At 28.0% G+C, this 17797-nt stretch overlaps 1 protein-coding gene across 2 annotated transcripts in view; it reads left to right on the forward strand.

Moving 5' to 3' along the window:
• ebi (transducin beta like ebi) overlaps window positions 1-17797 on the forward strand; it is a 36413-nt gene that overhangs the window by 12811 nt on the left and 5805 nt on the right. The window contains exons 4-12 of one of the 2 annotated variants that reach the window (XM_087165397.1): window positions 1246-1390; window positions 4832-4964; window positions 7335-7479; window positions 8991-9054; window positions 9155-9252; window positions 12493-12553; window positions 15614-15735; window positions 16290-16364; window positions 17567-17694. In XM_087165397.1, the coding sequence (XP_087021523.1) occupies window positions 1246-1390; window positions 4832-4964; window positions 7335-7479; window positions 8991-9054; window positions 9155-9252; window positions 12493-12553; window positions 15614-15735; window positions 16290-16364; window positions 17567-17694 (971 nt within the window). Of the gene's footprint in view, window positions 1-1245; window positions 1391-4828; window positions 4965-7334; window positions 7480-8990; window positions 9055-9154; window positions 9253-12492; window positions 12554-15613; window positions 15736-16289; window positions 16365-17566; window positions 17695-17797 lie in introns of both variants that reach the window. The other variant, XM_087165396.1, reaches the window with a different exon arrangement.

A 17797-nucleotide genomic window follows, 5' to 3' on the forward strand; every position in this document is an offset into this window, starting at 1 on the left:
CAATCAGATAAGCTCTTTGTTGCAATTAATAAAAAAATTATTAAAAGATTGCTAAATAGAAGTATATTTTCATAAAATTTCAAATAGTATTAAATTGTTTTTCAAAAACTCAATTGAAATTTTTTTTTTCACCTGCAGTATGTATATAAACGATTTGCGTATTATTTATCTTAACTATAGTAAACATAAAACTGAGGCATTTTCACATTTTATTAGGAAATCTTTTATTATGTATTAATAATTTTTTTTTCTTTTTAAATCTTTTAGTTGACTATTTGAATTTTAATTATATATTGAATTTGGACAAGGAAAAAAAAATATTTTGAAAATCTATTATTCAAATAAAATTTTTTTTAATGTTCTAATTTGAATATAATAGCTAAATAATAGCTAAAAAGTAGCTTTTGCAAAGTTTCTAAAATGGCCTTAAATTTATATATATATACTATAACCAAGAGATAAAATATGCAAAGTAAACATCCTAGAATTATTGCTTGAATATTAAAAAAAAAAATGTTCCACATTATTTTCAATTTTTTCACTATTTAAAAGTATTATATCAAGTTTTTACAAATATGATATTAAAATATGTGTCATTTTAATTTTTTTTATATGTACTATTTGTCAGTATGTTCGAAGTTCATGTCACAATTGACAACTTCATTGATTGTATGAGAAAAATGCCCTCTACAAAACGATTTGGAAGGGTTATTTAATTGCCAGGTTGACTCCAAAGTTGACTTTATTCTAATTATTAATAATCCAAAAAGAAATATCTATATATATATTAATAATCCGAAGTTGACTTGATTATATTTTGAATTGCAGAATCTCTATCCATAAGCCACTGCAGTTATTGTCAGTGTCAGAGCAACAACAATTAATTTCCTAAATTCAGAATACAGGATAGTTGTTACTGTCACTCTCTACATACATTGAATGAGTTTCTAAGGGGTTACCTTTCTTCACCAGCAGGAGAAAAAAAAATTTTTTTTTGATAAAAATTTTGAGGAGGGTTTTTATTTCCGATCAAATTACCACCAAAATACAACAATTCTATTCTAGATTATCAACAATGTTCATTTTTCAATTTAAAGTTTTTCATGCTTCCGTTGGAGTTTGAAACAAAAAGAAGAGTGAAAAGGGGAGTGAGACGAATATATTTTATCATAGTGGATATTTTATTATCCATTTATTGTCTTTATTGTTTTTGTTCCATAAATTAAATTTCTTCTTCTTGTGCAGGATGGTTCTGAAACCATGATTGAATCTTTGTCCCTAATTGATGCAGTAATGCCAGACGCTGTTCTTTTAAGACAACAGCAAGCGCACAACTCCAAGAATTCTGTTGTCAAAACTGAGAATGCTAATGCAAATGGCGAAGAAGGAGGTGAGATATTTATTTTTATGTATAATTTTTAGTATTTTTGTCTTGGAATTTAGTACTTTATGTTTGTGTTTGAGTTAATAATTTATACAGAGGTGCCAATTATTACAATTTATCCATCATAATTACAATTTCTTTGACAAGATTGCAGTATTATGGTTAAGTAATAAAAATTATGGTTCATGCGAATTTCCATAATCTGTTTAAAATGAGTTTTTTCCCCTTAATTATTAATAATTATGAAATTTGTGGTTCGTAACTAAATTTTTTTAAACTTCATAAACTATATGATGTACAATATATGTACCGAAACAATTTAGCAGAAACACGAAATAAAAAAAGCAAGGAAATCTCATCTTACCCTCTTTCAGCAATCTATTCTAAAACTTAATCTTTTCTCATTATAGAAAAGCAAAAGAACCTAAATTTAAATCTGAAATGCTGAGAGCTAAGATTTTTAGGGTTTAAAGTGCAAGATGATAAAAAGGCAATAAGGGCTAGTTCTAAATCAACCATTTAGAATATTAGTTTCAAGTAATCATACTATAATTTCAGTGACATATAATTTTCCTTGCTACCTACTTTTTAATTTAGTAACCCTTTTCTAAGTGTTAATTTTATTTAATAGTAATTTCATGCTTAATTTTATTAACATTATATATTTATGTAGAATTAAGTAGTACATTGCCTGCTGCATATCAAAATTACATTCATCCAAGAACCTCCGATTTTATTAAGACGCTGTTTTTATAAACCAGCATCTCAAGGAACACTCAAGGAAAAAATATTTCAAACTTAAGTTTTACAAATATGCTGAAAGTTAATCACTACATTTATCTTTTATTTTTGTGGAAATTGCATTTGACATTTTAATTAAGCACGAGCTTTAATTTTTTATTTTTCAAAAGAGTCTTAAAATATTAGCATATTTGCTTGTTTAACAAAATTGTAATCAAAAGATTCAACATGGTTTAAAAGTTTATAAAAGTTTTTGTATCTCTCAGAGTATCTTTTTCTTTGAAACTAAATTTTTCTTATTATTGTCATGATGATTATTGTCATTGATTACTGTCATTGATTATTGTCTTATGGTGATTATTGTCAATGAATGATGATAGGCATTCCATAACTTTACTCCATTCATCTGGAATCCTCCTCCATAATTTTTTTTTTAATTTCTCTTCCTTTAATTTCCCTAAAAAGTGTAATCAATGCCTTCAACTTTGTTATTTTTGTTTGTTGGGGTCAGTAATAAAATTTGTAATTTATATGCTACACATCTTTAAAAACTTGAGAATAGAAAATTCTAATTTTTTAGATGAGAAAAAGCACAAAGTTTTTCAATTTTGAAACAAATGCTTAACAAAAATTTGATTTTACAAAATGAGGGTAATGATTTTTTAAAATATGGCTTTACTTTGCTTCGCTATTTTAATAATTCCGTTTCTGCAGATTGGATTTTAAAGTGGCTAATTTTATATTCCAGTGATTTTATTTGTAGTTATTCCAAGTACATCTACACCTTAAAATTGTGCTGATGTGAATGCCGTAAAATCCAACTGTATATATTTCTGCATTATTGTATTTCTGAAAATTGAAAGCTAGTTTGGAAAATTGGCACCTCTGCTGTTTATGAACTGTTTTTCAAATTAAGTTAACTCATGTAACTTAAAAAAAAAATGAAGAAAAAAAAACAAATTTAAAAAAAATTTATTTAATTATTTGCATTTTTTTTAAATTCAAATTTTTTTTCTTCTAATTTTGTGCATTAAGGTTTGCAAAATTAATTATCTTTGCTCAAATAAAAGTAACTGTTGCTCAATTAAAATAAACAGTTTATGATTGCAATCTAATTTAAATGATAGTATCAATTATCACATTATATAAATTTTAAAGCAATATTTTTAAAGAAGTGAAAGCTAAAAGGCAACCATTGAAAAGAAAATTAAACAATGTTTTTTTTTAAAGAAATTATAACAGCTGTAATATTTTATCTAAATGAGTCTAAGAACCTAATTTCATAATTATGTAAAGAACTGATGAAATTTAATTTATTAAATAAATCATTTAATAAGTTAGTAGACTTAGTAGTGTGATTTTAGTGTGTTAGTATGGCAAATCATACTTTGAAATTCACAGTTACAAGTAGCAAAATAATTCTTAAAATTCAATACTGTTAAGTATAAATGCTTAAACCAACTCTTAAATAATATAGTACATTTATTTTAAAGTTCTGTATAAACTTAAATAAACAGGTAATATTTTTTGAAAAAGTAGGTGTGAAAAACTTTTAAATTACTGGTATAATATTATTTGGATGTAAATGGTTATTATAATATCTATTTCTAAACAATGGTATTGTCCATTTTTAGTTTCTCCTAGAAATAAAAATGTCCAGTAGAAATAGTTTTCTTCTAAGGAAAAATCCGAACTCTGCAGTGTGAATCCAATTTCTTCCTTTTCTGAGGGACTTTTTGCCTTTTTTTTTGAGATTGATGATGCAATTAATTGTTTTCAGATGCTCAATCTTATTATAAAAGTCACGTGATTCTTTCGATAATTCGCTAAATTCCGTGAACCTTAAGACTGCTGATTTTATATTATTTACATAGTTGAACAGCCGATCCAATTTTTGCTCAACTCTGTAACCATGTGATTTTGATCCCAATCCAGAAGGCAAGAAAACCCCTGGATCAAGTATTGGGCCTCAAATCGTTAATTTATATTCCGTGGAAACTTTCTCAGAGTTCCGCTAATTTAAAATTTAGATTTGGTTACTTACGCAAAATGTCATTAATGAGGCTTAGCTTTCTTCCTTACCAGCACCCATTCTCCCCGAGTTCTCATTTACGTGCGATAAATACTTTTTTAACACATATTTGCTTGGGGAAAATGCAACTTTGGATAAACTTTGAGAACATGAGACTGGGGAAAAAAAATCCATAATAACTTTGGTTGTAATAATGAAATGCCTTAGGCAAACATAAAAGTATAAAATTGATCATTTTAAAAGTATTTGAGAATGCCAAACATTTTAAAGAACTTTTACCAGAAAAATGGTGTTTCTTTCTCATATTTTGTAAAGGAGTGTAAGTAGTAGGAGTTGATGCATTATGCAAGTGGGGGGCAAATATTCCTAGTTATAAAACACAATAAAATAAGTTTGCATTTAAATCTATTTTGTGGATCACAGATTGAAAATATTTCAATCATTATTAATTTATCATTAGTGATTTTTTGTCCTTTTATTATTCTTAAAAATGGGAAGCATTTTTAATATTGCCTATTTGTTTGCATAAAATTTTAATTGTACAATTTTAATTTAACTGAATTTTCTTTTGCCTTTGTTTCTGTGTTCAAAAAATTAATTTTAATTATTGTAAACTTTTTATTCTAACATTAAAGTATTCATTGTTTAAATTTCATTTTGTTGTTGTCTAGCAGCAAATCACTCTGAAAATATGGATGTTGATGGTAGTATTGAAATTCTGAGCAGCCGCACCACTATACTCAGAGGCCATGAATCAGAAGTGTTCATCTGTGCTTGGAATCCAACATCAGATTTACTTGCATCTGGGTATCTGCAAATTATTTTTTTTGAAAATAGTTAAATAGAAATTTTTTTATTCAATTTAAGATGTACACAGCTACAAATTCAATTTGTAAATGATTCCTTAAATCTAACACCCTTTTTGCTATTGAAGATAGTTTTTTTTGTCATTCATTTAACATGATCATTAATTTAATTAAACTTTGAACTGTGCTTGTTACTCTTTATGCATTCAAAATTATATATGATGCAGTAAATTTTTTGTGTGGTTATTTCAAAGAACTTTTTGTTTTTAATGTAGCAATTCTGCAATTTAATCAAAAATCTCAAAATCTTTATGCAGTACAGTAAAAAGATTATAAAAAAAAAAGATTAATTTTGTACAGCTTTTTCCAGTTCATTGCTTCAGTAATTTTTATTTTTTAAAACTGAATTTTTGAAGTAGGTTAAATAACCTAAAAAAAAATCTTAAATAAAGAATAATAACTATTCTTGTTCTTTAATTATGTAATATATAACTTCAAATGCTTGTACTTTAACATCAAATTTCTAGCATTGCATTATGTCATTGTGACAATATGAATTGCATTAACTAAATATAGATATTTGAGTTTTCATTACAAATCTGCTGTTATTTCAAGATGTTGCAGTTTTTAGTAGTGTTAAATTATGATTGCTGGTTGAAGTTGCCTTAGGCTAATTTTATAACCAGAGTTGAACAGCTCACCCAATTCTGAGTTTCAAACTATTAATGTTCAACTAGTAATTTTGAGCCCAACTCAGAAGATAAGGGAATTCCTAGATCAAGCATTGGGTTGAACTAGCCTTTGTGGAGGACTTTTTGATGGTACTGACCTGCATTTGTGTTGCATGCTGAGGAAAACCAAGAAAATTTTCCATTCTTAGCTCCTCAGCAAGGGGATCCTAATCCACGATCTGTCTACTACTGAGGATATTTTACATCAGTACTGAGGTTGGTACGAGCTGGGAGCCAAATTCTATTAACCAGCTATCAATGGGATTCAAATCTCGGTTGCTTCATTGGGAGGTGAATACTCTTTACCCTTAGTCACCGCAGCTTACCATAGACTAATTGGGAAATCCAAGTCTTTACATATGTAACATGTATTTTGAAAAGTGCCAGATTAATTGGAAAAGCTTCCAAAATTTTCTCTTCTGTCTGGTATTTGTTTAGGCTCTTTATAATTTGCTATATGCCTTTAACGGTAACTAGACTAGAAAATGTGCAAACAAATTATTCAATCAGACTGAATTTTCTTAGAGTTAGTACAATGAGTTTTGTAGGATAATTGCAAATAACTTGAAATAAGTCAGGTTAATTTAGCAATATACCACATCTATTTTTTATCCATCAATTATCTATTTTATTATATGTAATTTATATTTTTTTTAGTGTAATATTTCTTTTAAATTGTAATTTTTATTATTGTGCATTGCATAAGTTTGAAAACTTGTTTCTGAAATATTGTTATCACACTAAGTTTAGCTTTTTTTACTGCTGTGGCATGTCTGATTCTTCTGATAATTCGCGGAATCCGACATTTCTCAAGACATCTGATTTGTGGACTTCCATGATCCACGGACTTTTATATTCCGACAAAACTTTTACTGAGTTCCGGTGTTCTAAAATTTAAATAATTGCATAACTTTACAAAATCTTGTGAATGCGACATTTATTCCGTCCTTACCAGCGTGATAAACTTCGAGAATACAAGACTGATCCTTTTTTTTCCTCCAGTTATTCCTGTTGATTTTCACATGAGTTTTTTAAATTCCAGACATTATGATATGGGAAATTGAACTCGCACCTCTGAGTACTCACTATTTGACGCAATAATTCTATCCTCTTTTTGAATCAAAATTTCTGCAGTTATCACAATTGATTTTTGCACTTTTTAAAAAAATTTTTGATGTTTTTAAAAAGATACTATTTATTACAACGCGAGCACTGGAAATGTAAATTTAATGGACCCCTTTCTGACAAGTTCGATTCATGTGATTTCGTCGTAAATGCGCAACATGATTTTCTTATATATTTTTCCATGTTTTGCCGTGGATTTCAGCAATTTTTAAATTCTTTTGTGCCATGAAGGTGGTGTGAAAAAAGAGAAATATGATTTTTTTTCAATATATATATATATATATATATATATTTTTTTTGTTTTGTTTTGTGTATTGATGAAAAAAAACCTTTATTTGTAATGTTGCTTTTTTACTTAAAAATGACACTGTTATTTATTTTCTATATTAAAAAAAAAATAAATGAAAATTAAACACCAAAAAGAAATTGAGAAAAAAATTTGGGGTAATTTCTTCTTCTAGCAACCACTTGTCTGAATACAGTGATATAAAAAAACACTTAATTTATTCTTTTAGGTCTGGAGATTCGACTGCCAGAATCTGGAATATGGAGGACAATGCTGGCTCCAACAGTAGTAACCAATTAGTCTTACCTCACTGCATTCAGAAGGGAGGTACTGAGGTGCCCAGCAATAAGGATGTTACATCTCTAGATTGGAATGTTAGTGTGTTTCCAATTCCTTTTCTTTGTTAACTTTTTTTTGAGTGTATAGATTGCTCTTTTCATTTCAAGCGTGTATGAATAATTCTATACTATGTTGAAAGTTAAGAAAAACCATTATCCCTATGGAGAGAGCCTGTTTGCATGTAATTGTATGCCAAATGGATGCCAAGCTCCCAGCATGAATGTATATCAACATCGCTAACTCTAGAAACGACGTTGCACATCCTTCTATTTGCTTCCTTTAATAAATCTTGTGAATTGAGGAAAACAAAACTTATGTCTTTCTATTAGCATTTAAAAATATTCTAAAAGAATCATATTGTTTCTTGCAAATAATTTTCTTCTAGAGCGAAGCAAAAATAAGAATTCCTTAACTTGCATTTGATTTGTTAAGGGAATGTCAGCATAAGTCATTTCATTTTTAGTGTTCGAATCAAATCCAAAGCTCTTGCAACCTCTTGTAGTTGTTTCTTTATCAAGAACGAATGTTCTCCTTATTTATTGAAATATGTCGCCAAGTCTAGGATTCCAGTAAGACTTTTTTTATTATGACCTTTTTTTAATAGTTCTGTGATATATAGCATAAAAGATAGCACAGATTAACTTTCTGTTTGATGTATTTAGCTTTTAAAAGTTTTTAAAATTATTTTGATGGCATGTTTGTATAATTTGAAAACTATGTGTAGTTGCGGATGATTACTTAAATTCTATACTGCAATGGTCTTTTCTTAACTTGCAAAAGAGTATAAATGTTGAATAAACTAAATTGCATTTATTTTCTTAGAATTTTGCATGGTCACAAATATTATCTGAAATTTGAATTCCTTATTTTTTTTATCAAAAGATTAATTTTTTTATAATTATTATTATTATTTTTTTATTTTATAAGAGCTAATAATTTTCCCAACTTTGATCTCGTGAGTGCTAATTAGCACTCACTCTCCATACTAATGGTTTTTTTTTAAAAAATTAATTGTAGGTGCAAGACTTTGCTTTCTCTAGGCATAATTTCTTACAAATTTTTTTTATCATACACATTTACGAACATTTTTTTATCATACAGTTTAGGAACCTTACATATTCATTTTATTACAATTTCTTAGCCTTAACAGCTACTACATAAAAAAGGTTGCATAGATTTTTTTAATATTTTTACTTTAAATTTGAAGAATCCAAATAGAAACTGAAAACATAAGACATGGTAGTTTTTTCTGTTATTGAATTAATATTAAAATAAAAGCAGATTTAATCTTTTTTTTCCTTCCATAAATTTGTTTCTTAAATACAGTTACCAGCTACAGTTAGTATAAAATATTAGATTTTTAGCAATGTATAATTTTGTTAATTCTAATTTAAGTTCAAATTTGTAAGTTGTGTACAGTGTTTCTTAATGTCACAAACGATTTTCCAAGTTAATATAAATTTTTAAACATTTTGAATTGAGATGATTTATTCTTAAAATATGCATGTGTATTTGCTGTTGATAATTTGATATTCAATTTCTTTAGTCGGATGGAACATTGCTTGCTACCGGTTCATATGATGGTTATGCTAGAATGTGGACTACAGAAGGTACAAAAATCAGTTTTCCATATTTTTATTTTAAGATACACTAATCAAGAAAAAGTTTTCCACAGAGAAATATGAATCAAATCTACTTTTAATTTTTTAGGTAAATTAGCTAACTTGTTAGGGCAGCATAAAGGTCCAATATTTGCTTTGAAATGGAACAAAAAAGGAAACTACATTCTTAGTGCTGGTGTTGACAAGGTAACTATTATTTTTGTTATAGTGTTAGTAGTATATTTTGAATATAGTTTCTGTTGTATGTGAAACAAAGTTGGGTTGAAAAAATTGAAGTAATCTCTAGGTGGTTGTGCAGAAAAGTTATCACCTACTTTCCTTAAGAAATATTAAGCATATTCTTTCATGGATCCTCAGAAATTTTTTTTTACCCAATATTCATCATAAGAGTTAATTATAATTCTGGAACTGCTCATGTTAACTGTTCATCCACAAGTTTTACAAAATTATTTGGAGTATCTTATTTTCTTCAATTTGGGTTAGAATTTTTGAGATTCTTTAATAATATTATCCTGATTCTGTATCAATCGATAAAAATGTAGAACTTGTGGTGTTGTCAGTTCTAAAAGGAAAAAAAAAACGTAACTAAGAAAAGAAAAGTAATATCGATTTAAGTGGCAAATACTAAATCACAACTTCACAACATGAACGCCCTGAAGCCTTTGAATCATTGAAGAATTTTCTGTATTCACACTAATTTATAGATGATCAACAGCAACATGTTACAAATGCTAAAAAATTTATGTTTGCACTGAGAAGAAAAGAGTGTGTTCAAACAGAAATTTCAGAATGTTTTAAATAAATGTGCATCATGAATATTTTTGCGATAAGTATGTAATTTTTTATTTAAAATCTTTTACACTCATTGCAAATTTATTAACGTTGAAGTCCAGTACTTTTTTATTAATTTTTCTTATATTTTCAAGCTGTTATTTTATATATTACGTTAACCGGCATTCGTTGTTTTCTTGTACCTATCTTTTTTAATGAATTGTCCTATGAGAGATCATCAATTGGGGTTCGACTGTGTATCTTCAACAAAATCTCCTACAGTCTTGTAGAACAAACAAACAAATCATTAACTGTATTGTCTGATAAAGTCTAAAATCAACCACAGTTAATTTTAATTTTTCAAAGCTACTTACTTTGGGTTCATCTTCTAACTTATTTTAGTCATATGTTTAGTCTTTTATTTATTTAGATGTGCCACTTATTTGAGTATTTGCAAACTTTTTTTTTGTTTCTTGATTTCCACCACAAATTAACATTTTTAAAATTGCAAAAATTAAATATTTTGGTCTCTGGGACAATCCACAAATTGTACAAAAGTGATTGAAGTAACTTATTTATTTTACCTGATTTGTTGTTAAAAAAAATTTTTTTTTAGAAAAAAATTTTATTGATTAATTTTGATTTTTTTGATTAAATTTGATTAATTAATTTTCACATCTGGAAATTTCATAAGGCTGAATTGGGAGTTGTATATTTATTTGCCATTTTTAAACCATATAAACCAAATCTAGGATGGAGATTGTTTAAAAAATTTGAAACCATCTCTGATAAAATGGATTAAAATAATTTCAATCCATTTTACGATTCAATAATCTCTAAATATAACTTCCAATAAGTATAAGTTTGTATCAATAAGTATACAACTTCCAATCTGAATTGCGAGTTGTATCAAGATTGTTTCAAAAATTTGAATTAATCTTTGATAAAATGGATTTAAATGATTTGATAACAACTCAATAATCTCAGAATTTCTAATATGTAGAAATGAGGGGTTTTGAGGTTAATAAATTTCTTTTAGCTGTATTCAAAATTAATGCATTTTGAATAAAAATATTAAGATCTGTTTAAAACCTATTAAACCGAATTTGAATTTTTAAGAGATTATTAAATTGCTTATTAGTAAGAAATGATTCCAGTTGATGCTTTAGTAAGTAATGGCAATTTGAAACAATGAATAAAAGAAGCATATTCACTTGACTTTAAGTGAAATTATTGAAAATGCTTATCAATGTAATTTTTTTTATCATTGCTTAATTTGTAAACATGTTTAAATAGTTTTATGTTATGCATATTTCAGCTCTTTTTTTTTCTATCTAAAAACTTTTATGAACCTACTTCCAAAAACTGCAATTTCACATAGCCTTTTAACTTCAGTTTTGCCCAATAAACATTTTATATTTGAATTATCAATTCAAATTTTATGTAATCTAAATTCATTAAATTAATTACATTGCATTTTACCAGCACAAAGTATTTTGGCTGTAGTCTGTAGGGATATAATCAGAGATGGCAACTTATTCTGTATTGCAGACTAATATTTTCTATTGGTGGCAACTTTATGTTTTAATATGTAATTCTTGGACTAGTAATTTCAACTTGCAAGGTTTTTACCCTTCTCTACTTCGAAATAATCCAAAGATATGTATAAAATATCACTTTTGCAAAATTTTTTCTGTTGAGAATTTTAATAAGTTGGCAAAAATAACTATAAATCTGCAAATTTCAGTTTATAGTTCTCTAAAACATTTTTTAAAATATTGTGTAGAATCCAGAGCAGTTGTTATCCTCTCTGCCTAATGGTTCGTTCTTGTAAAAAATTAAAAACAAAAAACTTTCAATAATTTTGCTTTGTTTCTTTTCTGAAATGTCAAATTTGTTTAAATTCTGCAACTTCTTTTTTTAACATGACTCTTTTTATGAAGAAAAACTTGAAAATGAGAAATGGTATCAAAATCTGCATTATCTGGAGAATTTGTTCAAAAAATTGTATTGATTTTGTCCTTTGTAAATAAAAATTTTTTATTTGTTTAACATACATATCAAATCAGACTTGAGTTGCATATTTTTACTTAAATTATGGTGCTAAAATTTGAATGTTATTTTATCATAATTGTTATTTATGATAAAATTAATATCAATTGTTGTCATAAATTACAACTAAAATATTGTTATCATAAATAACAATGATATTGTTATTATGATATAATTCTTTATACTATCATGAATGAAGGATTTTACAAGAAAACATAGTATCTGGTTTCATAGACTTGCTCTCATAGACTTGTATTATTCTTTATACAGGAAAGCTCATAACTCACATTTCATGCATAAAATGTGAGTTCTTGTACTAAATAAAAACAGATAGTGCAATATGTAAAGATAAAGAATATCTGAGATATAACACTTCTTTGATGTTGTTGTTGTTGCTGGCCCACACGGTTAGCGGAGCTAAACCAAGTCCATGACTCCAGAGACTCTGAGCAAGTCTACTTCTTTGATGTCATAATCTTCATTGAGAATAACTTTTTTTTATTAAAATTTATTCTGATCTGATTTACAAATAAAATAATATTTTATTATATTATTTAAGGAATATATATCGAGAATTTAAAAGCTGATTTCTTTCTTTTTCAGACTACTATTATATGGGATGCGGGTACTGGTCAATGCAGGCAGCAGTTTGCTTTTCACATGGGTAAGTTATCGACAGCAACTGTATCCTTCTTCATTTTTTTTTATTTTTGACACCATTTGTTTTTATAAGTAGACATATTGTTAAATTGTAATAATAAGTAATTACGGGATGTTCTGATGTTGATTTGCTCACATCAGTTTTTACCACCTTTCATTAAGGAAAGTATTTTTTTAAAAAGCCAATAATGTTTACAAACATTTAGATTTCAAATGAGATATCACTTAAAAGGATAATTTGGAAAATCTTGCTTTCTATGTAAGCAATTTTAAAAGACTTTTGATTTGTTGGGGAGAAATCATGCCAGAAGTGGTAAAATGATTACCACTCATTATGATGATTATCATGATTATGATGAGTGGTAATGATTAATGATGTAGTGGTGATTAGTCTAGACTAATGAGGTTAAATTTTGATTAAAATTTTATTGTTTTCCTAACAGTGGTTAAACTTCATTTATGTCACAAACAGTAATTTATCACACAAGTACACTTTAAAAAAGTATGTATGTTTTTAGTTTGTAATAAGGATAAATATATTTTATTTTTTCAATATCTCTCAATTGTATTAAATATATTTATATCAATTAATTTTTTTCCACTTCAGTTTTATTTAGTCTAGTTCAAATTCAAAATAATATATTCTCTTTACTGTGCATATATTTGATTAACAAATGCATCCTAAATCATTGTTCCTTGCTGTATATTGTATTGTAAAAATTACTTAACAGAATCTTATGTGTATCGTATATTACTGTAGTTATAAATTTTGGTGTTACTGAATACTAAAAATGGTGTTGACTACATTACTTCAAGTAGAGAAATTGGTGTTTCAGTACACTAGTAACTGTCCCATTTTGCTACACTACATACCAAAAGTTATCTGTATTGTTTCACTACACCAGTATTCCCCTTACAGAAATTCAAGGTATATTATTTAAGGTTGTTTTGAGGGTTATTCAAAGTTGATTTACAAAACAACCTTAAAAGATTAACCTCCCAGAGGGATCCCTTCCTAATAAAGGTGTATGAAGTTGTTTTATTCACACTTGAGGTTGTTGGAAATCTACTATAGAGCAACCAAGCTTAGGGAGGTTGTTTTTGAGGTGTACGGATTATTTTTTCTACATTTCATGCAAATACCTATGTTTGAGGTGTGAATGATTTCACCCGATCTAAACTGAAATTATTTCTGAGTTATTTATGAGGTTTATTAATGAGGTTATTTTTGGTGCAAAGCATAGCCTCATTTTTTTCCTCAGGATTTATTTTTTTACATCTGTCAACCTTAAAAACACCTTATTGTTTTGTAAGGGTCACCCCCATTTTTGGTGCTGAGATACACTCAAATTTATGCAGTGTGCACATTTTCACAGGTCTGTTCTCCTGCCTCTATAAAAGCTTCAATAGATGAGACAAACTTGATATTTAAGTTGTTTTAAACACAAATGAAGATTCGTTTAAATCCAAAATTTATCACCATTTCAGCAATTGATCTTATATATTTCACCCACAATAATACCATAGGTAGATCATTAGGTTAAATATTAAATGTGAAGTTAAAGGGAAAACAGGTGAGAAATTATGGCAAATGCTATCCACAAGCTATATAGCTATTCCCAATTATAATAAAAACTGAAACACCGAAATTAAAGAACCGAATCATCAATCATACCAATAAACTACCAATTATTTCTCCAATTTCAGGTACAGTGCGTGCCTTATATGAAAATCATGCTTGTTCTGAGAATATTTGATATTGAAACAGACTGATTTTATAAACTGAAATGTCTACACTTAGTATATATATATATACACAGTCAAACCCTGCAATAGTGAACACGGTTTATAGTGAATTCCCGGGTATAGTGAACGAAATGTTCGGTCCCGTGCCTTGCTATACATGGATAATGTTATTTTGTGTGGATATAGTGAACCAAAAAAGTGAGGAAGTTGGATGTAATGAACTTTTTTCTGTCTTCAACTGATTTAAAAAAAAAAATAAAATGAAATAAATAAATACATATACCGATTTTCAAAATCAACTATAGAGGGGAATGTAGCGATAAGCATTTTTTCTTGTTTCCTTCTTTTTTCTCATTTTCCCAGCCCTAAACAAACAAAGCAGATGTTTCCAACCCAGGCAGAGGATGCCTCCCCTGTGAGGTGTCAGTCCAATCAATATGCATTTTCTGTCAGAGAGAATGAGCAATTATTCATTATTGGTCAAAGGGTTGGACACTAATATGTGTTGATTAGGCCCTCATTTCAACACTTTTTTGCTCTCAGTTCAGTTTAAAAAATCCTGCAAACATGTGTCTCAAATTTAACTGTGGCGAGCAGTAAACGTAAAACGTTCTCCATTAATGTAGCGTTGATGATAAAATGGGCATAATCAGAAAAATTGAAAATGGATGCAATCAAGCTGATATTTGCAAAGCTGATAAACTATTCAAATCTGCAGTTTGTAACATATGGAAAAATAGGCAATTAATAAATTCTGCTCATAAAAAAAATTTAGATGGCTGAAAAAAGTTGAGAAAAGCAAATCAGAAGGATGTTGAAGAAGCATTACTGAAGTGGTTCACCAATCGAAGTATCTGTACAAATGTTGATGAATTTGCTAAGCGATTTTGTGAGACTACTTTCATGTGCTCGAATGGCAGGTTAGACAGGTTTAAAAAGCGGAATAACAGAAATTCAGGAAAAATTATCTAAGAGTCAGGAGGTTTTTCCATATCTGATGTTGAGGATTGCTCATCAGCCAAAGATTACTATTTTTTTTTTGTACGCAAGACAAAGATTAATAAAAAATAACACATTTTTTGCTACTACATAATATTTTTCAGTCATTTATTTGAATAATGTGTAATAAAAGGGAGGAGTTTGGGAACCATTAGTTAAATTGCCTGCGTAATGGATATAGTGAACAGAAATTTCGGTCCCTTGAAGGTTCACTATAGCGGGGCTTGACTGTGTGTGTGTGTATATATATATATATATATATATATATTATTAAAGATATAATCAATCCTTTAAATGTTTCCTGTGTTTTTTATTGTAGCTCCTGCCTTGGATGTAGATTGGCAAACTAATACTAGTTTTGCGTCTTGTTCTACTGACCAATGTATTCATGTTTGTAAGTTAGATGTGGATAAGCCTATTAAGACATTTACTGGGCACACAGTAAGTGAATACCTTTTTTTTGATATCTTTTGTTTTTGTTTTGAATGTTTTCTATGAAAAATTTTCATTGATTAATAAATAATCTTTGAGTACTTTAAGTTCCTTTCTTTGTGTACTTTTAAGTTAATGAAGTGAATTTTCTAGCTTTGTGTTGATTTAGATTATGCTTTAAAAATACATAATACTTATTTTTTAAAATTAAACCTGAAATTAATCCGATTGAGTATTTTGCTGGTTTCATAGTTTGGTAATTTATATATCAAGTTGATTTATGCCCATCAAGTTGATTTTGCTTTCAATTTATCATTGTCAAATTTTAGCTTGCTATTTATCAAGTTGATTTTGATTTTTTAAAAATTTAATCTACTTGTGTTTTGTTGATTTTCTGTATTTTTTTATTCAGTCAAGCAATTTGATTTTTTCAAATAATTTTATTTGTTATTGCTTATTTTTTAACTCTAAATTATTACTTTTATGCTTCCTTAATTTTGTTTACTTTTACTTTTATTGATTTTTAACTCCTTGTTATTAATTGAAGTGCTTTTAAATTCTAGAATGAAGTGAATGCAATCAAGTGGGATCCACAGGGAGTATTATTGGCTTCTTGTTCAGATGACATGTCTCTGAAGGTAATTTTAATTTTACTTAATGTGATAATTACATAAGTATTGAAATTTATAATGACATGATTTATATATGCTTATAAAGAGGGTACTATTATACTATCTCCATTAAAAACAAAGGAAAACTCTAAACTTTTGTGGTTTTTCTTTTTTAAGTGATTATTACAGTCGAACCCCACTCTAATGAACCCATGATATAGAGAATGCCAGGTTGCAGTGAACCCTGATTTAACTAACTTTATTTTATACACTTTAGTTGACAATTAGAAGATTGGTATTTTTTTTAATGGGGACTAATAAATTTAGCAATTTTATCTATTCTCATTTAACAGATTTAAAACAGCTGTAATTGTAAATGACCACATTTCTTTACATTGTGCCTAAACTAACTCTTGCATGCTCTTTGCTTTTAACCCCATGCATACGCTGAAATTCAGAACACGCCGTGCCTACCTTATGTACCCGAATTTTCCCGAAAACAGCTTAAACGACGGAACCCGAGTGTCAGAACTTTAAATACAATATCTTACGCATATGTTTGCTTAGGTTTCAAGTGTTATCTGGACTATAACCATGTATCCTAAGTAGCACTTAAACTGCATTATCAGACAAGATATAAAATACCTATTCATACAAGGAAGAGATACTTGACATTCTTGTTCAGCCGAGATTAAGACTGCAAGTTCGGCTCGCCATATTCATGTTTGACCTGAAATTTTCATCACGAGTCAGACTCGCGAAAATAGTGCAAGGGATTAAACTAAGGTGAACAAGTTGGTAGGTAGCACATCCCTTTGTGCTAAAAGGACAAGAAATTTCAGCAACTTTTTATCTTAGAAGTAAAATCAAATTTAAAGATTCTGAATTATTTTTCAAATAATTTTTTGTTGTTACAAAATGTTATTCAAAACCACAATTACAAATAAAATAGATCACCCAATTTTTCAGATAATGGAGATTTAATTGCACTTATACATTCTTATAATTATGGGTACTCATCAGTGTTCTGAAATTCAAATGTAAATTTTACGAGGAGTATTTCTTTATTGAAAAAAAAATTTCTGCTGTTGAAGTTGAGCAACAATTTAATATTTAAAATTTAATTTAAACATTCTCAAATTAATTTTTTCGCATTGTTTTCAAGATCAAGTATTTACTGCTCAGAAGGTGATATGTTATTCTATATGTTTATGTTATGTTATCTTTAGATCTGGAGCATGAAGCAGGATACATGTGTACATGATCTCCAAGCTCACAATAAAGAAATTTATACAATTAAATGGAGTCCCACAGGACCTGGTACCAACAATCCTAACATGAACTTAATTTTAGCCAGGTATTCCCTCAACTATGTATGCAATTCTCTATTTTTTTTTCAGGATTAAATTGTTTTATTTTTTTGAAGCCTGGCAAATGCGTAAATGGTTACATTTTTATCA

Source organism: Parasteatoda tepidariorum, chromosome 6, assembly GCF_982258835.1.
Source record: "Parasteatoda tepidariorum strain Cologne lab strain chromosome 6, Ptep-v5.0, whole genome shotgun sequence".
Classification (NCBI taxonomy): domain Eukaryota; kingdom Metazoa; phylum Arthropoda; class Arachnida; order Araneae; family Theridiidae; genus Parasteatoda; species Parasteatoda tepidariorum.